The 25331-nt window shown below is 46.8% G+C and overlaps 1 protein-coding gene across 1 annotated transcript in view; it reads right to left on the bottom strand.

The window, feature by feature from the left end:
- Positions 1-710: 710 nt before the first annotated feature.
- The window catches only part of LOC130275504 (DNA-directed RNA polymerase II subunit RPB1-like), an 88220-nt gene continuing 63599 nt past the window's right edge, over positions 711-25331 (bottom strand). The window contains exon 2 of the mRNA XM_056523555.1: positions 711-1389. Coding sequence (XP_056379530.1) covers positions 869-1389 — 521 coding nt within the window. The 3' untranslated portion in view covers positions 711-868. The remainder of the gene's footprint in view (positions 1390-25331) is intronic.

Raw genomic sequence — 25331 nt, 5'->3', positions numbered from 1 at the left:
ATGGGTGGCAGAGTGGTTTAGAGGAGTGTATATGAGTGATAGATGGGTGTAAATGGGTGAAAGGGGGCGTAGGGGGTGACAGAGTGGTGTTTATTGGTGACAGAGAGATGTTGGGGGTGTAGAGGAGTGTACGTGGGTGACAGAGGAGCGCAGAGTAGTATACATGGATAACAGAAAGGTGTAGGGGTGTACATTGGTGGTAGAGGGGTGTAGAGGAGTGTACATGGGTGACGGAGGAGCTTAGAGGAGTGTAAATGGGTAACAGATGGGTGTAGAGGGGTGTACATGGGTGACAGAGCGGTGTAGAGGAGTGTACATGGGTGACAGAGGGGTGTAGAGGAGTGTACATGGGTGACAGAGGGGTGTAGAGGAGTGTACATGGGTAACAGAGGAGTGTAGAGTAGTGTACAGAGGCCTACTTTACCATTACTTGATTAACTGTTGTATATTATATAAAACATTTAGATAAAATATTTTACAAAAATATACATTATATTTTAAGTTCCTTTTTCCACTCCTTTTTCCATTATTCCTGAGATAAGTAGTTCTGGCCCTAGAGTGTTATATATATTAGCGTCTGTAGCATGTATCAGGAACATGTTATCATACCTGTGTCTTTTTTACAGAGGACTGATGCCCGGTGAAAAGGTGAACGTGACATATACCCCCGTCAGCTGCAAGAAAGGAACCACGAAACAGGTAATTAATATTTATATTAATTACTGATAACAATCAGGCTAGATGTAAAATCTAGACCTGCAGACATGTCATAATCTTTCCCGTATACATGAAGATATATGTGTTTTTAATAAGTATATCGTCTATGGACAGCTTTATATATAACACAACCATATCTCAGGTACAGAGATTAGGAATATTCCAAAGTTGACGAGTAAAAAGGTAGCAGAAAGGTGAACATGGGTAACAGGAGTGTCGAGGAGTGTACATGGGTGATAGATGGGTGTACATGGGTGACAGTGGGCGTAGGGAGTGACAGAGGGGTGTACATGGGTGACAGAGAGGTGTTGGGTGTGTAGAGGAGTGTACATGGGTGATAGAGGAGCGTAGAGGAGTGTACATGGTAACAAAGGAGTGGTGTCAGAGGGGTGTAGAGGAGTGTACATGGGTGACAGAGGATCGTAGAGTAGTGTACATGGGTGACAGGGGGACATAGGGGGTGAAAGAGGGGTGTACGGGGTGATAGAAGGGTGTACATAGGTGACAGAGGGGTGTAGAGGAGTGTACATGGGTGACAGAGGGGTGTAGAGGAGTGTACATGGGTGACAGAGGGGTGTAGAGGAGTGTACATGGGTGACAGAGGGGTGTAGAGGAGTGTACATGGGTACATGGGTGTGTACATGGGTGACAGAGGGGTGTAGAGGAGTGTACCTGGGTGACAGGGGGATGTAGAGGGTGAAAGAGGGGTGTACAGGGTGATAGAGGGGTGTACATAGGTGACAGAGGGGTGTTGGGTGTGTAGAGGAGTGTACATGGGTGATAGAGGAGCGTAGAGGAGTGTACATGGTAACAGAGGAGTGGTGTCAGAGGGGTGTAGAGGAATGCACATGGGTGACAGAGGATCGTAGAGTAGTGTACATGGGTGACAGGGGACGTAGAGGGTGAAAGAGGGGTAAACGGGGTGATAGAAGGGTGTACATAGGTGACAGAGGTGTGTTGGGGGTGTAGAGATGTGTACTTGGGTGGCAGAGTGGTTTAGAGGAGTGTATATGAGTGATAGATGGGTGTAAATGGGTGAAAGGGAGCGTAGGGGGTGACAGAGTGGTGTACATTGGTGACAGAGAGGTGTTGGGGGTGTAGAGGAGTGTACGTGGGTGACAGAGGAGCGCAGAGTAGTATACATGGATAACAGAAGGGTGTAGGGGTGTACATTGGTGATAGAGGGGTGTAGAGGAGTGTACATGGGTGACAGAGGAGTGTAGAGGAGTGTAAATGGGTAACAGATGGGTGTAGATGGGTGTACATGGTTGACAGAGGGGTGTAGAGGAGTGTACATGGGTGACAGAGGGGTGTAGAGGAGTGTTCATGGGTGACAGAGGGGTGTAGAGGAGTGTACATGGGTGACAGAGGGGTGTAGAGGAGTGTACATGGGTAACAGAGGAGTGTAAAGAGGCCTACATTACCATTACTTAATTAACTGTTGTATATTATATAAAACATTTAGATAAAATATTTTACAAAAATATACATTATATTTTAAGTTCCTTTTTCCACTCCTTTTTCCATAATTCCTGAGTTAAGTAGTTCTGGCCCTAGAGTGTTATATATATTAGCGTCTGTAGCATGTATCAGGAACATGTTATCATACCTGTGTCTTTTTTTACAGATGACTGATGCCCGGTAAAAAGGTGAACGTGACATATACCCCCGTCAGCTGCAAGAAAGGAACCACGAAACAGGTAATTAATATTTATATTAATTACTGATAACAATCAGGCTAGATGTAAAATCTAGACCTGCAGACATGTCATAGTCTTTCCCGTATACATGAAGATATATGTGTTTTTAATAAGTATATCGTCTATGGACAGCTTTATATATAACACAACCATATCTCAGGTACAGAGATTAGGAACATTCCAAATTTGACGAGTAAAAAGGTAGCAGAAAGGGGAACATTGGTAACAGCAGTGTCGAGGAGAGTTCTTGGGTGGCAGAGTGGTTTAGAGGAGTGTACATGGGTGATAGATGGGTGTACATGGGTGACAGGGGGCATAGGGGGTGACAGAGGGGTGTACATTGGTGACAGAGGTGATGGGTGTGTAGAGGAGTGTACATGGGTAATAGGGGAACATAGAGGAGTGTACATGGTAACAGAGGAGTGTTAAGAAATGTACATGGGTGTCAGAGGGGTGTAGAGGAGTGTACATGGGTGACAGAGAAGCGTAGAGGAGTGTACATGGGTAACAGAGGAGTGTACATGGGTGACAGGGGGCTGTAGAGGAGTGTACATGGGTGACAAAGGGGTGTAGAGGAGTGTACATGGGTGACAGAGGGGTGTAGAGGAGTGTACATGGGTGACAGAGGATCGTAGAGTAGTGTACATGGGTGACAGGGGTACGTAGGGGGTGAAAGAGGGGTTTACGGGGTGATAGAAGGGTGTACACAGGTGACAGAGGGGTGTTGGGGGTGTGGAGATGTGTACATGGGTGGCAGAGTGGTTTAGAGGAGTGTATATGAGTGATAGATGGGTGTAAATGGGTGAAAGGGGGCGTAGGGGGTGACAGAGTGGTGTACATTGGTGACAGAGAGGTGTTGGGGGTGTAGAGGAGTGTATGTGGGTGACAGAGGAGCGCAGAGTAGTATACATGGATAACAGAAGGGTGTAGGGGTGTACATTGATGATAGAAGGGTGTAGAGGAGTGTACATGGTTGACGGAGGAGCTTAGAGGAGTGTAAATGGGTAACAGATGGGTGTAGAGGGGTGTACATGGGTGACAGAGCGGTGTAGAGGAGTGTACATGGGTGACAGAGGAGTGTAGAGGAGTGTAAATGGGTAAGAGATGGGTGTAGGGGAGTGTACATGGGTGAAAGAGGGGTGTAGAGGAGTGTACATTGGTGACAGAGGGGTGTAGAGGAGTGTACATGGGTGACAGAGGGGTGTAGAGGAGTGTACATGGGTAACAGAGGAGTGTAGAGGAGTGTAGAGAGGCCCTCATTACCATTACTTGATTAACTGTTGTATATTATATAAAACATTTAGATAAAATATTTTACAAAAATATACATTATATTTTAAGTTCCTTTTTCCACTCCTTTTTCCATAATTCCTGAGTTAAGTAGTTCTGGCCCTAGAGTGTTATATATATTAGCGTCTGTAGCATGTATCAGGAACATGTTATCATACCTGTGTCTTTTTTTACAGATGACTGATGCCCGACATATACCCCCGTCAGCTGCAAGAAAGGAACCACGAAACAGGTAATTAATATTTATATTAATTACTGATAACAATCAGGCTAGATGTAAAATCTAGACCTGCAGACATGTCATAGTCTTTCCCGTATATATGAAGATATATGTGTTTTTAATAAGTATATCGTCTCTGGACAGCTTTATATATAACACAACCATATCTCAGGTACAGAGATTAGGAACATTCCAAAGTTGACGAGTAAAAAGGTAGCAGAAAGGGGAACATTGGTAACAGCAGTGTCGAGGAGTGTACATGGGTGGCAGAGTGGTTTAGAGGAGTGTACATGGGTGATAGATGGGTGTACATGGGTGACAGGGGGCGTAGGGGGTGACAGAGGGGTGTACATGGGTGCCAGAGGTGTTGGGTGTGTAGAGGAGTGTACATGGGTAATAGGGGAGCATAGAGGAGTGTACATGGTAACAGAGAAGTGTAGAGGAGTGTACATGGGTGAAAGAGGAGCGTAGAGGAGTGTACATGGGTAACAGAGGAGTGTACATAGATGAAAGGGGGACGTAGGGGGTGAAAGAGGGGTGCACGGGTTGATAGAGGGGTGTACATAGGTGACAGAGGGGTGTTGGGGGTGTAGAGGTGTGTACATGGCTGGCAGAGTGGTTCAGAGGAGTGTATATGAGTGATAGATGGGTGTAAATGGGTGAAAGGGGGCGTAGGGGGTGACAGAGTGGTGTACATTGGTGACAGAGAGGTGTTGGGGGTGTAGAGGAGTGTACGTGGGTGACAGAGGAGCACAGAGTAGTATACATGGATAACAGAAGGGTGTAGGGGTGTACATTGGTGACAGAGGGGTGTAGAGGAGTGTACATGGGTGACGGAGGAGTGTAGAGGAGTGTAAATGGGTAACAGATGGGTGTAGAGGGGTGTACATGGGTGACAGAGCGGTGTAGAGGAGTGAACATGGGTGACAGAGGGGTGTAGGGGAGTGTACATGGGTGACAGAGGGGTGTAGAGGAGTGTACATGGGTGACAGAGGATCAGAGAGTAGTGTACATGGGTGACAGGGGGACATAGGGGGTGAAAGAGGGGTGTACGGGGTGATAGAAGGGTGTACACAGGTGACAGAGGGGTGTTGGGGGTGTAGAGATGTGTACATGGGTGGCAGAGTGGTTTAGAGGAGTGTATATGAGTGATAGATGGGTGTAAATGGGTGAAAGGGGGCGTAGGGGGTGACAGAGTGGTGTACATTGGTGACAAAGAGGTGTTGGGGGTGTAGAGGAGTGTACGTGGGTGACATAGGAGCGCAGAGTAGTATACATGTATAACAGAAGGGTGTAGGGGTGTACATTGGTGACAGAAGGGTGTAGAGGAGTGTACATGGGTGACGGAGGAGCTTAGAGGAGTGTAAATGGGTAACAGATGGGTGTAGAGGGGTGTACATCGGAGACAGAGGGGTGTAGAGGAGTGTACATGGGTGACAGAGGGGTGTAGAGAAGTGTACATGGGTGACAGAGGATCGTAGAGCAGTGTACATGGGTGACAGGGGGACGTAGGGGGTGAAAGAGGGGTGTACGGGGTGATAGAAGGGTGTACGTAGGTGACAGAGGGGTGTTGGGGGTGTAGAGGTATGTACATGGGTGGCAGAGTGGTTCAGAGGAGTGTATATGAGTGATAGATGGGTGTAAATGGGTGAAAGGGGGCGTAGGGGGTGACAGAGTGGTGTACATTGGTGACAGAGAGGTGTTGGGGGTGTAGAGGAGTGTACATGGGTGACAGAGGAGCGCAAAGTAGTATACATGGATAACAGAAGGGTGTAGGGGTGTACATTGGTGATAGAAGGGTGTAGAGGAGTGTACATGGGTGACGGAGGAGCTTAGAGGAGTGTACATGGGTAACAGATGGGTGTAGAGGGGTGTACATGGGTGACAGAGCGGTGTAGAGGAGTGTACATGGGTGACAGAGGGGTGTAGAGGAGTGTACATGGGTGACAGAGGGGTGTAGAGGAGTGTACATGGGTGACAGAGGGTTGTAGAGGAGTGTACATGGGTAACAGAGGAGTGTAGAGGAGTGTACAGAGGCATACATTAACATTACTTGATTAACTGTTGTATATTATATAAAACATTTAGATAAAATATTTTACAAAAATATACATTATATTTTAAGTTCCTTTTTCCACTCCTTTTTCCATAATTCCTGAGATAAGTAGTTCTGGCCCTAGAGTGTTATATATATTAGCGTCTGTAGCATGTATCAGGAACATGTTATCATACCTGTGTCTTTTTTACAGAGAACTGATGCCCGGTGAAAAGGTGAATGTGTCATATACCCCCGTCAGCTGCAAGAAAGGAACCACGAAACAGGTGATTAATATTTATATTAATTACTGATAACAATCAGGCTAGATGTAAAATCTAGACCTGCAGACATGTCATAGTCTTTCCCGTATACATGAAGATATATGTGTTTTTAATAAGTATATCGTCTATGCACAGCTTTATATATAACACAACCATATCTCAGGTACAGAGATTAGGAACATTCCAAAGTTGACGAGTAAAAAGGTAGCAGAAAGGTGAACATGGGTAACAGGAGTGTCGAGGAGTGTACATGGGTGATAGATGGGTGTACATGGGTGACAGTGGGCGAAGGGAGTGACAGAGGGGTGTACATGGGTGATTGAGGAGCGTAGAGGAGTGTACATGGTAACAGAGGATTGGTCCCAGAGGGGTGTAGAGTAGTGTACATGGGTGACAGAGGATCGTAGAGTAGTGTACATGGGTGACAGGGGGACGTAGGGGGTGAAAGAGGGGTGTACGGGGTGATAGAAGGGTGTACATAGGTGACAGAGGTGTGTTGGGGGTGTAGAGATGTGTACTTGGGTGGCAGAGTGGTTTAGAGGAGTGTATATGAGTGATAGATGGGTGTAAATGGGTGAGATGGGGCGTAGGGGTTGACAGAGTGGTGTACATTGGTGACAGAGAGGTGTTGGGGGTGTAGAGGAGTGTACGTGGGTGACAGAGGAGCGCAGAGTAGTATACATGGATAACAGAAGGGTGTAGGGGTGTACATTGGTGATAGAGGGGTGTAGAGGAGTGTACATGGGTGACGGAGGAGTGTAGAGGAGTGTAAATGGGTAACAGATGGGTGTAGAGGGGTGTACATGGGTGACAGAGGGGTGTAGAGGAGTGTACATGAGTGACAGAGGGGTGTAGAGGAGTGTACATGGGTGACAGAGGGGTGTAGAGGAGTGTACATGGGTGACAGAGGGGTGTAGAGGAGTGTACATGGGTAACAGAGGAGTGTACAGAGGCCTACATTACCATTACTTGATTAACTGTTGTATATTATATAAAACATTTAGATAAAATATTTTACAAAAATATACATTATATTTTAAGTTCCTTTTTCCACTCCTTTTTCCATAATTCCTGAGTTAAGTAGTTCTGGCCCTAGAGTGTTATATATATTAGCGTCTGTAGCATGTATCAGGAACATGTTATCATACCTGTGTCTTTTTTACAGAGGACTGATGGTCCCGGTGAAAAGGTGAACGTGACATATACCCCCGTCAGCTGCAAGAAAGGAACCACGAAACAGGTAATTAATATTTATATTAATTACTGATAACAATCAGGCTAGATGTAAAATCTAGACCTGCAGACATGTCATAATCTTTCCCGTATACATGAAGATATGTGTGTTTTTAATAAGTATATCGTCTATGGACAGCTTTATATATAACACAACCATATCTCAGGTACAGAGATTAGGAACATTCCAAAGTTGACGAGTAAAAAGGTAGCAGAAAGTGGAACATTGGTAACAGCAGTGTCGAGGAGTGTACATGGGTGGCAGAGTGGTTTAGAGGAGTGTACATGGGTGATAGATGGGTGTACATGGGTGACAGGGGGCGTAGGGGGTGACAGAGGGGTGTACATGGGTGACAGAGGTGTTGGGTGTGTAGAGTAGTGTACATGGGTAATAGGGGAGCATAGAGGAGTGTACATGGTAACAGAGGAGTGTAGAGGAGTGTACATGGGTGTCAGAGGGGTGTAGAGGAGTGTACTTGGGTGACAGAGGAGCGTAGAGGAGTGTACATGGGTAACAGAGGAGTGTACATGGGTGACAGGGGGACGTAGGGGTATGAAAGAGGGGAGTACGGGGTGATAGAGGGGTGTACATAGGTGACAGAGGAGTGTTGGGGGTGTAGAGGTGTGTACATGGGTGGCAGAGTGGTTCAGAGGAGTGTATATGAGTGATAGATGGGTGTAAATGGGTGAAAGGGGGCGTAGGGGGTGACAGAGTGGTGTACATTGGTGACAGAGAGGTGTTGGGGGTGTAGAGGAGTGTACGTGGGTGACAGAGGAGCGCAGAATAGTATCCATGGATAACAGAAGGGTGTAGGGGTGTACATTGGTGATAGAGGGGTGTAGAGGAGTGTACATGGGTGACAAAGGAGCTTAGAGGAGTGTAAATGGATAACAGATGGGTGTAGAGGGCTGTACATGGGTGACAGAGCGGTGTAGAGAAGTGTACATGGGTGACAGAGGGGTGTAGAGGAGTGTACATGGGTGACAGAGGGGTGTAGAGGAGTGTACATGGGTGACAGAGGATCGTAGAGTAGTGTACATGGGTGACGGGGACGTAGGGGGTGAAAGAGGGGTGTACGGGGTGATAGAAGCGTGTACATAGGTGACAGAGGGGTGTTGGGGGTGTAGAGATGTGTACATGGGTGGCAGAGTGGTTTAGAGGAGTGTACATGGGTGATAGATGGGTGTACATGGGTGACAGGGGGCGTAGGGGGTGACAGCGGGGTGTACATGGGTGACAGAGGTGTTGGGTGTGTAGAGTAGTGTACATGGGTAATAGGGGAGCATAGAGGAGTGTACATGGTAACAGAGGAGTGTAGAGGAGTGTACATGGGTGTCAGAGGGGTGTAGAGGAGTGTACATGGGTGACAGAGGAGCGTAGAGGAGTGTACATGGATAACAGAGGAGTGTACATGGGTGACAGGGGGACGTAGGGGGTGAAAGAGGGGAGTACGGGGTGATAGAGGGGTGTACATAGGTGACAGAGAGGTGTTGGGGGTGTAGAGGTGTGTACATGGGTGGCAGAGTGGTTCAGAGGAGTGTATATGAGTGATAGATGTGTGAAAATTGGTGAAAGGGGGCCTTGGGGGTGACAGAGTGGTGTACATTGGTGACAGAGAGGTTTTGGGGGTGTAGAGGAGTGTACGTGGGTGACAGAGGAGCGCAGAGTAGTATTCATGGATAACAGAAGGGTGTAGGGGTGTACATTGGTGATAGAGGGGTGTAGAGGAGTGTACATGGGTGACAAAGGAGCTTAGATGAGTGTAAATGGATAACAGATGGGTGTAGAGGGGTGTACATGGGTGACAGAGCGTTGTAGAGGAGTGTACATGGGTGACAGAGGGGTGTAGAGGAGTGTACATGGGTGACAGAGGGGTGTAGAGGAGTGTACATGGGTGACAGAGGATCGTAGAGTAGTGTACATGGGTGACAGGGGGACGTAGGGGGTGAAAGAGGGGTGTACGGGGTGATAGAAGGGTGTACATAGGTGACAGAGGGGTGTTGGGGGTGTAGAGATGTGTACATGGGTGGCAGAGTGGTTTAGAGGAGTGTATATGAGTGATAGATGGGTGTAAATGGTTCAAAGGGGGCGTAGGCGGTGACAGAGTGGTGTACATTGGTGACAGAGAGGTGTTGGGGGTGTAGAGGAGTGTACGTGGGTGACAGAGGAGCGCAGAGTAGTATACATGGATAACAGAAGGGTGTAGGGGTGTACATTGGTGATAGAGGGGTGTAGAGGAGTGTATATGGGTGACGGAGGAGCTTAGAGGAGTGTAAATGGGTAACAGATGGGTGTAGAGGGGTGTACATGGGTGACAAAGGGGTGTAGAGGAGTGTACATGGGTGACAGAGGGGTGTAGAGGAGTGTACATGGGTGACAGAGGGGTGTAGAGGAGTGTACATGGGTGACAGAGGATCATAGAGTAGTGTACATGGGTGACAGGGGGACGTAGGGGGTGAAAGAGGGGTGTACGGGGTGATAGAAGGGTGTACACAGGTGACAGAGGGGTGTTGGGATTGTAGAGATGTGTACATGGGTGGCAGAGTGGTTTAGAGAAGTGTATATGAGTGATAGATGGGTGTAAATGGGTGAAAGGGGGCGTAAGGGGTGACAGAGTGGTATACATTGGTGACAAAGAGGTGTTGGGGGTGTAGAGGAGTGTACGTGGGTGACAGAGGAGCGCAGAGTAGTATACATGGTTAACAGAAGGGTGTAGGGGTGTACATTGGTGATAGAAGGGTGTAGAGGAGTGTAGAGGAGTGTACATGGGTGACGTAGGAGCTTAGAGGAGTGTAAATGGGTAACAGATGGGTGTAGAGGGGTGTACATGGGTGACAAAGGGGTGTAGAGGAGTGTGCATGGGTGACAGAGGGGTGTAGAGGAGTGTACATGGGTGACAGAGGATCGTAGAGTAGTGTACATGGGTGACAGGGGGACGTAGGGAGGAAAGAGATGTGTACGGGGTGAAAGAAGGGTGTACGTAGGTGACAGAGGGGTGTTGGGGTGAAGAGATGTGTACATGGGTGGGAGAGTGGTTTAGAGGAGTGTATATGAGTGATAGATGGGTGTAAATGGGTGAAAGGGGGCGTAGGGGGTGACAGAGTGGTGTACATTGGTGACAGAGAGGTGTTGGGGGTGTAGAGGAGTGTATGTGGGTGGCAGAGGAGCGCAGAGTAGTATACATGGATAACAGAAGGGTGTAGGGGTGTACATTGGTGATAGAAGGGTGTAGAGGAGTGTACATGGGTGACGGAGGAGCTTAGAGGAGTGTACATGGGTAACAGATGGGTGTAGAGGGGTGTACATGGGTGACAGAGCGGTGTAGAGGAGTGTACATGGGTGACAGAGGGGTGTAGAGGGGTGTAGAGGAGTGTACATGGGTGACAGAGGGGTGTAGAGGAGTGTACATGGGTGACAGAGGAGTGAAGAGGAGTGTACAGAGGCCTACATTACCATTACTTGATTAACTGTTGTATATTATATAAAACATTTAGATAAAATATATTACAAAAATATACATTATATTTTAAGTTCCTTTTTCCACTCCTTTTTCTATAATTCCTGAGATAAGTAGTTCTGGCCCTAGAGTGTTATATATATTAGCGTCTGTAGCATGTATCAGGAACATGTTATCATACCTGTGTCTTTTTTACAGAGGACTAATGCCCGGTGAAAAGGTGAACGTGTCATATACCCTTGTCAGCTGCAAGAAAGGAACCACAAAACAGGTAATTAATATTTATATTAATTACTGATAACAATCAGGCTAGATGTAAAATCTAGACCTGCAGACATGTCATAGTCTTTCCCGTATAAATGAAAATATATGTGTTTTTAATAAGTATATCATCTATGGACAGCTTTATATATAACACAACCATATCTCAGGTACAGAGATTAGGAACATTCCAAAGTTGACGAGTAAAAAGGTAGCAGAAAGGTGAACATGGGTAACAGGAGTGTCGAGGAGTGTACATGGGTGATAGATGGGTGTACATGGGTGACAGTGGGCGTGGGGAGTAACAGAGGGGGGAACATGGGTGACAGAGAGATGTTGGGTGTGTAGAGGAGTGTACATGGGTGACAGAGGAGCGCAGAGTAGTATACATGGATAACAGAAGGGTGTAGGGGTGTACATTGGTGATAGAGGGGTGTAGAGGAGTGTACATGGTTGACGGAGGAGCTTAGAGGAGTGTAAATGGGTAACAGATGGGTGTAGAGGGGTGTACATGGGTGACAGAACGGTGTAGAGGAGTGTACATGGGTGACAGAGGGGTGTAGAGGAGTGTACATGAGTGACATAGGGGTGTAGAGGAGTGTACATGGGTGACAGAGGATCGTAGAGTAGTGTACATGGGTGACAGGGGGACGTAGGGGGTGAAAGAGGGGTGCACGGGGTGATAGAAGGGTGTACATAGGTGACAGAGGGGTATTGGGGGTGTAGAGATGTGTACATGGGTGGCAGAGTGGTTTAGAGGAGTGTATATGAGTGATAGATGGGTTTAAATGGGTGAAAGGGGGCGTAGGGGTGACAGAGTGGTGTACCTTGGTGACAGAGAGGTGTTGGGGGTGTAGAGGAGTGTACGTGGGTGACAGAGGAGCGCAGAGTAGTTTACATGGATAACAGAAGGGTGTAGGGGTTTACATTGGTGATAGAGGGGTGAAGAGGAGTGTACATGGGTGATGGAGGAGTGTAGAGGAGTGTAAATGCATAAGAGATGGGTGTAGAGGGGTGTACATGGGTGACAGAGGGGTGTAGAGGAGTGTAGATGGGTGATAGAGGGGTGTAGAGGAGTGTACATGGGTGACAGAGGGGTGTAGAGGAGTGTACATGGGTGACAGAGGGGTGTAGAGGAGTGTACATGGGTGACAGAGGGGTGTTGAGGAGTGTACATGGGTGACAGAGGGGTGTAGAGGAGTGTACATGGGTAACAGAGGAGTGAAGAGGAGTGTACAGAGGCCTACATTACCATTACTTGATTAACTGTTGTATATTATATAAAACATTTAGATAAAATATATTACAAAAATATACATTATATTTTAAGTTCCTTTTTCCACTCCTTTTTCTATAATTCCTGAGATAAGTAGTTCTGGCCCTAGAGTGTTATATATATTAGCGTCTGTAGCATGTATCAGGAACATGTTATCATACCTGTGTCTTTTTTACAGAGGACTAATGCCCGGTGAAAAGGTGAATGTGTCATATACCCCTGTCAGCTGCAAGAAAGGAACCACAAAACAGGTAATTAATATTTATATTAATTACTGATAACAATCAGGCTAGATGTAAAATCTAGACCTGCAGACATGTCATAGTCTTTCCCGTATACATGAAGATATATGTGTTTTTAATAAGTATATCGTCTATGGACAGCTTTATATATAACACAACCATATCTCAGGTACAGAGATTAGGAACATTCCAAAGTTGACGAGTAAAAAGGTAGCAGAAAGGTGAACATGGGTAACAGGAGTGTCGAGGAGTGTACATGGGTGATAGATGGGTGTACATGGGTGACAGTGGGCGTAGGGAGTAACAGAGGGAGGAACATGGGTGATAGAGAGGTGTTGGGTGTGTAGAGGAGTGTACATGGGTGATAGAGGAGCGTAGAGGAGTGTACATGGTAACAGAGGAGTGGTGTCAGAGGGGTGTAGAGGAGTGTACATGGGTGACAGAGGATCGTAGAGTAGTGTACATGGGTGACAGGGGGACGTAGGGGGTGAAAGAGGGGTGTACCGGGTGATAGAGGGGTGTACATAGGTGACAGAGGGGTGTTGGGGGTGTAGAGGTGTGTACATGGGTGGCAGAGTGGTTCAGAGGAGTGTATATGAGTGATAGATGGGTTTAAATGGGTGAAAGGGGGCGTAGGGGGTGACAGAGTGGTGTACATTGGTGACAGAGAGGTGTTGGGGGTGTAGAGGAGTGTACGTGGGTGACAGGAGCGCAGAGTAGTATACATGGATAACGGAAGGGTGTAGGGGTGTACATTGGTGATAGAGGGGTGTAGAGGAGTGAAAATGGGTGACGGAGGAGCTTAGAGGAGTGTAAATGGGTAACAGATGGGTGTAGAGGGGTGTACATGGGTGACAGAGCGGTGTAGAGGAGTGTACATGGGTGACAGGGGTGTAGAGGAGTGTACATGGGTGACAGAGGGGTGTAGAGGAGTGTACATGGGTGACAGAGGATCGTAGAGTAGTGAACATGGGTGACAGGGGGACGTAGGGGGTGAAAGAGGGGTGTACGGGGTGATAGAAGGGTGTATATAGGTGACAGAGGGGTGTTGGGGGTGTAGAGGAGTGTACATGGGTGATAGAGGAGCGTAGAGGAGTGTACATGGTAACAGAGGAGTGGTGTCAGAGGGGTGTAGAGGAGTGTACATGGGTGACAGAGGATCGTAGAGTAGTGACATGGGTGAAAAGGGGACATAGGGGGTGAAAGAGGGGTGTACGGGGTGATAGAGGGGTGTACATAGGTGACAGAGGGGTGTTGGGGGTGTAGAGGTGTGTACATGGGTGGCAGAGTGGTTCAGAGGAGTGTATATGAGTGATAGATGGGTGTAAATGGGTGAAAGGGGGCGTAAGGGGTGACAGAGTGGTGTACATTGGTGACAGAAAGGTGTTGGGGGTGTAGAGGAGTGTACGTGGGTGACAGAGGAGCACAGAGTAGTTTACATGGATAACAGAAGGGTGTAGGGGTGTACATTGGTGATAGAGGGGTGTAGAGGAGTGTACATGGATGACGCAGGAGTGTAGAGGAGTGTAAATGGGTAAGAGATGGGTGTAGAGGGGTGTACATGGGTGACAGAGGGGTGTAGAGGAGTGTAGATGGGTGACAGAGGGGTGTAGAGGAGTGTACATGGGTGACAGAGGGGTGTAGAGGAGTGTACATGGGTGACAGAGGGGTGTAGAGGAGTGTACATGGGTAACAGAGGAGTGTAGAGGAGTGTACAGAGGCCTACATTACCATTACTTGATTAACTGTTGTATATTATATAAAACATTTAGATAAAATATTTTACAAAAATATACATTATATTTTAAGTTCCTTTTTCCACTCCTTTTTCCATAATTCCTGAGTTAAGTAGTTCTGGCCCTAGAGTGTTATATATATTAGCGTCTGTAGCATGTATCAGGAACATGTTATCATACCTGTGTCTTTTTTTCAGATGACTGATGCCCGACATATACCCCCGTCAGCTGCAAGAAAGGAACCACGAAACAGGTAATTAATATTTATATTAATTACTGATAACAATCAGGCTAGATGTAAAATCTAGACCTGCAGACATGTCATAGTCTTTCCCGTATATATGAAGATATATGTGTTTTTAATAAGTATATCGTCTATGGACAGCTTTATATATAACACAACCATATCTCAGGTACAGAGATTAGGAACATTCCAAAGTTGACGAGTAAAAAGGTAGCAGAAAGTGGAACATTGGTAACAGCAGTGTCGAGGAGTGTACATGAGTGGCAGAGTGGCTTAGAGGAGTGTACATGGGTGATAGATGGGTGTACATGGGTGACAGGGGGCGTAGGGGGTGACAGAGGGGTGTACATGGGAGACAGAGGTGTTGGATGTGTAGAGGAGTGTACATGGGTAATAGGGGAGCATAGAGGAGTGTACATGGTAACAGAGGAGTGTAGAGGAGTGTACATGGGTGTCAGAGGGGTGTAGAGGAGTGTACATGGGTGACAGAGGAGCGTAGAGGAGTGTACATGGGTAACAGAGGAGTGTACATGGGTGACAGGGGGACCTAGGGGGTGAAAGAGGGGAGTACGGGGTGATAGAGGGGTGTACATAGGTGACAGAGGGGTGTTGGGGGTTTAGAGGTGTGTACATTGGTGGCAGAGTGGTTCAGAGGAGTGTATATGAGTGATAGATGGGTGTAAATGGGTGAAAGGGGGCTTAGGGGGTGACAGAGTGGTGTACATTGGTGACAGAGAGGTGTTGGGGGTGTAGAGGAGTGTACGTGGGTGACAGAGGAGCGCAGAGTAGTATCCATGGATAACAGAAGGGTGTAGGGGTGTACATTGGTGATAGAGGGGTGTAGAGGAGTGTACATGGGTGACGGAGGAGCTTAGAGGAGTGTAAATGGGTAACAGATGGGTGTAGAGGGGTGTACATGGGTGACAGAGCGGTGTAGAGGAGTGTACATGGGTGACAGAGGGGTGTAGAGGAGTGTACATGGGTGACAGAGGGGTGTAGAGGAATGTACATGGGTAACAGAGGAGTGTAGAGGAGTGTACAGAGGCCTACATTACCATTACTTGATTAACTGTTGTATATTATATAAAACATTTAGATAAAATATTTTACAAAAATATACATTATATTTTAAGTTCCTTTTTCCACTCCTTTTTCCATAATTCCTGAGATAAGTAGTTCTGGCCCTAGAGTGTTATATATATTAGCGTCTGTAGCATGTATCAGGAACATGTTATCATACCTGTGTCTTTTTTACAGAGAACTGATGCCCGGTGAAAAGGTGAATGTGTCATATACCCCCGTCAGCTGCAAGAAAGGAACCACGAAACAGGTGATTAATATTTATATTAATTACTGATAACAATCAGGCTAGATGTAAAATCTAGACCTGCAGACATGTCATAGTCTTTCCCGTATATATGAAGATATATGTGTTTTTAATAAGTATATCGTCTATGCACAGCTTTATATATAACACAACCATATCTCAGGTACAGAGATTAGGAACATTCCAAAGTTGACGAGTAAAAAGGTAGCAGAAAGGTGAACATGGGTAACAGGAGTGTCGAGGAGTGTACATGGGTGATAGATGGGTGTACATGGGTGACAGTGGGCGTAGGGAGTGACAGAGGGGTGTACATGGGTGATTGAGGAGCATAGAGGAGTGTACATGGTAACAGAGGATTGGTCCCAGAGGGGTGTAGAGTAGTGTACATGGGTGACAGAGGATCGTAGAGTAGTGTACATGGGTGACAGGGGGACGTAGGGGGTGAAAGAGGGGTGTACGGGGTGATAGAAGGGTGTACATAGGTGACAGAGGTGTGTTGGGGGTGTAGAGATGTGTACTTGGGTGGCAGAGTGGTTTAGAGGAGTGTATATGAGTGATAGATGGGTGTAAATGGGTGAAAGGGGGCGAAGGGGTTGACAGAGTGGTGTACATTGGTGACAGAGAGGTGTTGGGGGTGTAGAGGAGTGTACGTGGGTGACAGAGGAGCGCAGAGTAGTATACATGGATAACAGAAGGGTGTAGGGGTGTACATTGGTGATAGAGGGGTGTAGAGGAGTGTACATGGGTGACGGAGGAGTGTAGAGGAGTGTAAATGGGTAACAGATGGGTGTAGAGGGGTGTACATGGGTGACAGAGGGGTGTAGAGGAGTGTACATGAGTGACAGAGGGGTGTAGAGGAGTGTACATGGGTGACAGAGGGGTGTAGAGGAGTGTACATGGGTGACAGAGGGGTGTAGAGGAGTGTACATGGGTAACAGAGGAGTGTACAGAGGCCTACATTACCATTACTTGATTAACTGTTGTATATTATATAAAACATTTAGATAAAATATTTTACAAAAATATACATTATATTTTAAGTTCCTTTTTTCACTCCTTTTTCCATAATTCCTGAGTTAAGTAGTTCTGGCCCTAGAGTGTTATATATATTAGCGTCTGTAGCATGTATCAGGAACATGTTATCATACCTGTGTCTTTTTTTTACAGATGACTGATGCCCGACATATACCCCCGTCAGCTGCAAGAAAGGAACCACGAAACAGGTAATTAATATTTATATTAATTACTGATAACAATCAGGCTAGATGTAAAATCTAGACCTGCAGACATGTCATAGTCTTTCCCGTATATATGAAGAAATATGTGTTTTTAATAAGTATATCGTCTATGGACAGCTTTATTCATAACACAACCATATCTCAGGTACAGAGATTAGGAACATTCCAAAGTTGACGAGTAAAAAGGTAGCAGAAAGTGGAACATTGGTAACAGCAGTGTCGAGGAGTGTACATGGGTGGCAGAGTGGTTTAGAGGAGTGTACATGGGTGATAGATGGGTGTACATGGGTGACAGGGGGCGTAGGGGGTGACAGAGGGGTGTACATCGGTGACAGAGGTGTTGGGTGTGTAGAGTAGTGTACATGGGTAATAGGGGAGCATAGAGGAGTGTACATGGTAACAGAGGAGTGTAGAGGAGTGTACATGGGTGTCAGAGAGGTGTAGAGGAGTGTACTTGGGTGACAGAGGAGCGTAGAGGAGTGTACATGGGTAACAGAGGAGTGTACATGCGTGACAGGGGGACGTAGGGGGTGAAAGAGGGGAGTACGGGGTGATAGAGGGGTGTACATAGGTGACAGAGGAGTGTTGGGGGTGTAGAGGTGTGTACATGGGTGGCAGAGTGGTTCAGAGGAGTGTATATGAGTGATAGATGGGTGTAAATGGGTGAAAGGGGGCGTAGGGGGTGACAGAGTGGTGTACATTGGTGACAGAGAGGTGTTGGGGGTGTAAAGGAGTGTACGTGGGTGACAGAGGAGCGCAGAGTAGTATCCATGGATAACAGAAGGGTGTAGGGGTGTACATTGGTGATAGAGGGGTGTAGAGGAGTGTACATGGGTGACGGAGGAGCTTAGAGGAGTGTAAATGGGTAACAGATGGGTGTAGAGGGGTGTACATGGGTGACAGAGCGGTGTAGAGGAGTGTACATGGGTGACAGAGGGGTGTAGAGGAGTGTACATGGGTGACAGAGGGGTGTAGAGGAGTGTACATGGGTAACAGAGGAGTGTAGAGGAGTGTACAGAGGCCTACATTACCATTACTTGATTAACTGTTGTATATTATATAAAACATTTAGATAAAATATTTTACAAAAATATACATTATATTTTAAGTTCCTTTTTCCACTCCTTTTTCCATAATTCCTGAGATAAGTAGTTCTGGCCCTAGAGTGTTATATATATTAGCGTCTGTAGCATGTATCAGGAACATGTTATCATACCTGTGTCTTTTTTACAGAGAACTGATGCCCGGTGAAAAGGTGAATGTGTCATTTACCCCCGTCAGCTGCAAGAAAGGAACCACGAAACAGGTGATTAATATTTATATTAATTACTGATAACAATCAGGCTAGATGTAAAATCTAGACCTGCAGACATGTCATAGTCTTTCCCGTATACATGAAGATATATGTGTTTTTAATAAGTATATCGTCTATGCACAGCTTTATATATAACACAACCATATCTCAGGTACAGAGATTAGGAACATTCCAAAGTTGACGAGTAAAAAGGTAGCAGAAAGGTGAACATGGGTAACAGGAGTGTCGAGGAGTGTACATGGGTGATAGATGGGTGTACATGGGTGACAGTGGGCGAAGGGAGTGACAGAGGGGTGTACATGGGTGATTGAGGAGCGTAGAGGAGTGTACATGATAACAGAGGATTGGTCCCAGAGGGGTGTAGAGTAGTGTACATGGGTGACAGAGGATCGTAGAGTAGTGTGCATGGGTGACAGGGGGACGTAGGGGGTGAAAGAGGGGTGTACGGGGTGATAGAAGGGTGTACATAGGTGACAGAGGTGTGTTGGGGGTGTAGAGATGTGTACTTGGGTGGCAGAGTGGTTTAGAAGAGTGTATATGAGTGATAGATGGGTGTAAATGGGTGAAAGGGGGCGTAGGGGTTGACAGAGTGGTGTACATTGGTGACAGAGAGGTGTTGGGGGTGTAGAGGAGTGTACGTGGGTGACAGAGGAGCGCAGAGTAGTATACATGGATAACAGAAGGGTGTAGGGGTGTACATTGGTGATAGAGGGGTGTAGAGGAGTGTACATGGGTGACGGAGGAGTGTAGAGGAGTGTAAATGGGTAACAGATGGGTGTAGAGGGGTGTACATGGGTGACAGAGGGGTGTAGAGGAGTGTACATGAGTGACAGAGGGGTGTAGAGGAGTGTACATGGGTGACAGAGGGGTGTAGAGGAGTGTACATGGGTGACAGAGGGGTGTAGAGGAGTGTACATGGGTAACAGAGGAGTGTACAGAGGCCTACATTACCATTACTTGATTAACTGTTGTATATTATATAAAACATTTAGATAAAATATTTTACAAAAATATACATTATATTTTAAGTTCCTTTTTCCACTCCTTTTTCCATAATTCCTGAGTTAAGTAGTTCTGGCCCTAGAGTGTTATATATAATAGCGTCTGTAGCATGTATCAGGAACATGTTATCATACCTGTGTCTTTTTTACAGAGGACTGATGCCCTGTGAAAAGGTGAACGTGACATATTCCCCCGTCAGCTGCAAGAAAGGAACCACGAAACAGGTAATTAATATTTATATTAATTACTGATAACAATCAGGCTAGATGTAAAATCTAGACCTGCAGACATGTCATAGTCTTTCCCGTATATATGAAGAAATATGTGTTTTTAATAAGTATGTCGTCTATGGACAGCTTTATTCATAACACAACCATATCTCAGGTACAGAGATTAGGAACATTCCAAAGTTGATGAGTAAAAAGGTAGCAGAAAGTGGAACATTGGTAACAGCAGTGTCGAGGAGTGTACATGGGTGGCAGAGTGGTTTAGAGGAGTGTACATGGGTGATAGATGGGTGTACATGGGTGACAGGGGGCGTAGGGGGTGACAGAGGGGTGTACATGGGTGACAGAGGTGTTGGGTGTGTAGAGTAGTGTACATGGGTAATAGGGGAGCATAGAGGAGTGTACATGGTAACAGAGGAGTGTAGAGGAGTGTACATGGGTGTCAGAGGGGTGTAGAGGAGTGTACTTGGGTGACAGAGGAGCGTAGAGGAGTGTACATGGGTAACAGAGGAGTGTACATGGGTGACAGGGGGACGTAGGGGGTGAAAGAGGGGAGTACGGGGTGATAGAGGGGTGTACATAGGTGACAGAGGAGTGTTGGGGGTGTAGAGGTGTGTACATGGGTGGCAGAGTGGTTCAGAGGAGTGTATATGAGTGACAGATGGGTGTAAATGGGTGAAAGGGGGCGTAGGGGGTGACAGAGTGGTGTACATTGGTGACAGAGAGGTGTTGGGGGTGTAGAGGAGTGTACGTGGGTGACAGAGGAGCGCAGAGTAGTATACATGGATAACAGAAGGGTGTAGGGGTGTACATTGGTGATAGAGGGGTGTAGAGGAGTGTACATGGGTGACAAAGGAGCTTAGAGGAGTGTAAATGGATAACAGATGGGTGTAGAGGGGTGTACATGGGTGACAGAGCGGTGTAGAGGAGTGTACATGGTTGACAGAGGGGTGTAGAGGAGTGTACATGGGTGACAGAGGATCGTAGAGTAGTGTACATGGGTGATGGGGACGTAGGGGGTGAAAGAGGGGTGTACGGGGTGATAGAAGCGTGTACATAGGTGACAGAGGGGTGTTGGGGGTGTAGAGATGTGTACATGGGTGGCAGAGTGGTTTAGAGGAGTGTACATGGGTGATAGATGGGTGTACATGGGTGACAGGGGGCGTAGGGGGTGACAGCGGGGTGTACATGGGTGACAGAGGTGTTGGGTGTGTAGAGTAGTGTACATGGGTAATAGGGGAGCATAGAGGAGTGTACATGGTAACAGAGGAGTGTAGAGGAGTGTACATGGGTGTCAGAGGGGTGTAGAGGAGTGTACATGGGTGACAGAGGAGCATAGAGGAGTGTACATGGATAACAGAGGAGTGTACATGGGTGACAGGGGGACGTAGGGGGTGAAAGAGGGGAGTACGGGGTGATAGAGGGGTGTACATAGGTGACAGAGGGGTGTTGGGGGTGTAGAGGTGTGTACATGGGTGGCAGAGTGGTTCAGAGGAGTGTATATGAGTGATAGATGTGTGAAAATTGGTGAAAGGGGGCCTTGGGGGTGACAGAGTGGTGTACATTGGTGACAGAGAGGTTTTGGGGGTGTAGAGGAGTGTACGTGGGTGACAGAGGAGCGCAGAGTAGTATTCATGGATAACAGAAGGGTGTAGGGGTGTACATTGGTGATAGAGGGGTGTAGAGGAGTGTACATGGGTGACAAAGGAGCTTAGAGGAGTGTAAATGGATAACAGATGGGTGTAGAGGGGTGTACATGGGTGACAGAGCGTTGTAGAGGAGTGTACATGGGTGACAGAGGGGTGTAGAGGAGTGTACATGGGTGACAGAGGGGTGTAGGGGAGTGTACATGGGTGACAGAGGATCGTAGAGTAGTGTACATGGGTGACAGGGGGACGTAGGGGGTGAAAGAGGGGTGTACGGGGTGATAGAAGGGTGTACATAGGTGACAGAGGGGTGTTGGGGGTGTAGAGATGTGTACATGGGTGGCAGAGTGGTTTAGAGGAGTGTATATGAGTGATAGATGGGTGTAAATGGTTCAAAGGGGGCGTAGGCGGTGACAGAGTGGTGTACATTGGTGACAGAGAGGTGTTGGGGGTGTAGAGGAGTGTACGTGGGTGACAGAGGAGCGCAGAGTAGTATACATGGATAACAGAAGGGTGTAGGGGTGTACATTGGTGATAGAGGGGTGTAGAGGAGTGTATATGGGTGACGGAGGAGCTTAGAGGAGTGTAAATGGGTAACAGATGGGTGTAGAGGGGTGTACATTGGTGACAAAGGGGTGTAGAGGAGTGTACATGGGTGACAGAGGGGTGTAGAGGAGTGTACATGGGTGACAGAGGGGTGTAGAGGAGTGTACATGGGTGACAGAGGATCATAGAGTAGTGTACATGGGTGACAGGGGGACGTAGGGGGTGAAAGAGGGGTGTACGGGGTGATAGAAGGGTGTACACAGGTGACAGAGGGGTGTTGGGATTGTAGAGATGTGTACATGGGTGGCAGAGTGGTTTAGAGAAGTGTATATGAGTGATAGATGGGTGTAAATGGGTGAAAGGGGGCGTAGGGGGTGACAGAGTGGTATACATTGGTGACAAAGAGGTGTTGGGGGTGTAGAGGAGTGTACGTGGGTGACAGAGGAGCGCAGAGTAGTATACATGGTTAACAGAAGGGTGTAGGGGTGTACATTGGTGATAGAAGGGTGTAGAGGAGTGTAGAGGAGTGTACATGGGTGACGGAGGAGCTTAGAGGAGTGTAAATGGGTAACAGATGGGTGTAGAGGGGTGTACATGGGTGACAAAGGGGTGTAGAGGAGTGTGCATGGGTGACAGAGGGGTGTAGAGGAGTGTACATGGGTGACAGAGGATCGTAGAGTAGTGTACATGGGTGACAGGGGGACGTAGGGGGGAAAGAGATGTGTACGGGGTGAAAGAAGGGTGTACGTAGGTGACAGAGGGGTGTTGGGGTGTAGAGATGTGTACATGGGTGGGAGAGTGGTTTAGAGGAGTGTATATGAGTGATAGATGTGTGTAAATGGGTGAAAGGGGGCGTAGGGGGTGACAGAGTGGTGTACATTGGTGACAGAGAGGTGTTGGGGGTGTAGAGGAGTGTATGTGGGTGGCAGAGGAGCGCAGAGTAGTATACATGGATAACAGAAGGGTGTAGGGGTGTACATTGGTGATAGAAGGGTGTAGAGGAGTGTACATGGGTGACGGAGGAGCTTAGAGGAGTGTACATGGGTAACAGATGGGTGTAGAGGGGTGTACATGGGTGACAGAGCGGTGTAGAGGAGTGTACATGGGTGACAGAGGGGTGTAGAGGGGTGTAGAGGAGTGTACATGGGTGACAGAGGGGTGTAGAGGAGTGTACATGGGTGACAGAGGAGTGAAGAGGAGTGTACAGAGGCCTACATTACCATTACTTGATTAACTGTTGTATATTATATAAAACATTTAGATAAAATATATTACAAAAATATACATTATATTTTAAGTTCCTTTTTCCACTCCTTTTTCTATAATTCCTGAGATAAGTAGTTCTGGCCCTAGAGTGTTATATATATTAGCGTCTGTAGCATGTATCAGGAACATGTTATCATACCTGTGTCTTTTTTACAGAGGACTAATGCCCGGTGAAAAGGTGAACGTGTCATATACCCCTGTCAGCTGCAAGAAAGGAACCACGAAACAGGTAATTAATATTTATATTAATTACTGATAACAATCAGGCTAGATGTAAAATCTAGACCTGCAGACATGTCATAGTCTTTCCCGTATAAATGAAAATATATGTGTTTTTAATAAGTATATCGTCTATGGACAGCTTTATATATAACACAACCATATCTCAGGTACAGAGATTAGGAACATTCCAAAGTTGACGAGTAAAAAGGTAGCAGAAAGGTGAACATGGGTAACAGGAGTGTCGAGGAGTGTACATGGGTGATAGATGGGTGTACATGGGTGACAGTGGGCGTGGGGAGTAACAGAGGTGGGAACATGGGTGACAGAGAGATGTTGGGTGTGTAGAGGAGTGTACATGGGTGACAGAGGAGCGCAGAGTAGTATACATGGATAAAAGAAGGGTGTAGGGGTGTACATTGGTGATAGAGGGGTGTAGAGGAGTGTACATGGGTGACGGAGGAGCTTAGAGGAGTGTAAATGGGTAACAGATGGGTGTAGAGGGGTGTACATGGGTGACAGAACGGTGTAGAGGAGTGTACATGGGTGACAGAGGGGTGTAGAGGAGTGTACATGAGTGACATAGGGGTGTAGAGGAGTGTACATGGGTGACAGAGGATCGTAGAGTAGTGTACATGGGTGACAGGGGGACGTAGGGGGTGAAAGAGGGGTGCACGGGGTGATAGAAGGGTGTACATAGGTGACAGAGGGGTATTGGGGGTGTAGAGATGTGTACATGGGTGGCAGAGTGGTTTAGAGGAGTGTATATGAGTGATAGATGGGTTTAAATGGGTGAAAGGGGGCGTAGGGGGTGACAGAGTGGTGTACATTGGTGACAGAGAGGTGTTGGGGGTGTAGAGGAGTGTACGTGGGTGACAGAGGAGCGCAGAGTAGTTTACATGGATAACAGAAGGGTGTAGGGGTTTACATTGGTGATAGAGGGGTGAAGAGGAGTGTACATGGGTGATGGAGGAGTGTAGAGGAGTGTAAATGCATAAGAGATGGGTGTAGAGCGGTGTACATGGGTGACAGAGGGGTGTAGAGGAGTGTAGATGGGTGATAGAGGGGTGTAGAGGAGTGTACATGGGTGACAGAGGGGTGTAGAGGAGTGTACATGGGTGACAGAGGGGTGTAGAGGAGTGTACATGGGTGACAGAGGGGTGTTGAGGAGTGTACATGGGTGACAGAGGGGTGTAGAGGAGTGTACATGGGTAACAGAGGAGTGAAGAGGAGTGTACAGAGGCCTACATTACCATTACTTGATTAACTGTTGTATATTATATAAAACATTTAGATAAAATATATTACAAAAATATACATTATATTTTAAGTTCCTTTTTCCACTCCTTTTTCTATAATTCCTGAGATAAGTAGTTCTGGCCTTAGAGTGTTATATATATTAGCGTCTGTAGCATGTATCAGGAACATGTTATCATACCTGTGTCTTTTTTACAGAGGACTAATGCCCGGTGAAAAGGTGAATGTGTCATATACCCCTGTCAGCTGCAAGAAAGGAACCACGAAACAGGTAATTAATATTTATATTAATTACTGATAACAATCAGGCTAGATATAAAATCTAGACCTGCAGACATGTCATAGTCTTTCCCGTATACATGAAGATTTATGTGTTTTTAATAAGTATATCGTCTATGGACAGCTTTATATATAACACAACCATATCTCAGGTACAGAGATTAGGAACATTCCAAAGTTGACGAGTAAAAAGGTAGCAGAAAGGTGAACATGGGTAACAGGAGTGTCGAGGAGTGTACATGGGTGATAGATGGGTGTACATGGGTGACAGTGGGCGTAGGGAGTAACAGAGGGAGGAACATGGGTGACAGAG

This window comes from Hyla sarda, chromosome 6 (assembly GCF_029499605.1).
Source record: "Hyla sarda isolate aHylSar1 chromosome 6, aHylSar1.hap1, whole genome shotgun sequence".
NCBI classification, from domain to species: Eukaryota; Metazoa; Chordata; class Amphibia; order Anura; family Hylidae; genus Hyla; species Hyla sarda.
This window is presented reverse-complemented; position numbering and strand designations above follow the sequence as displayed.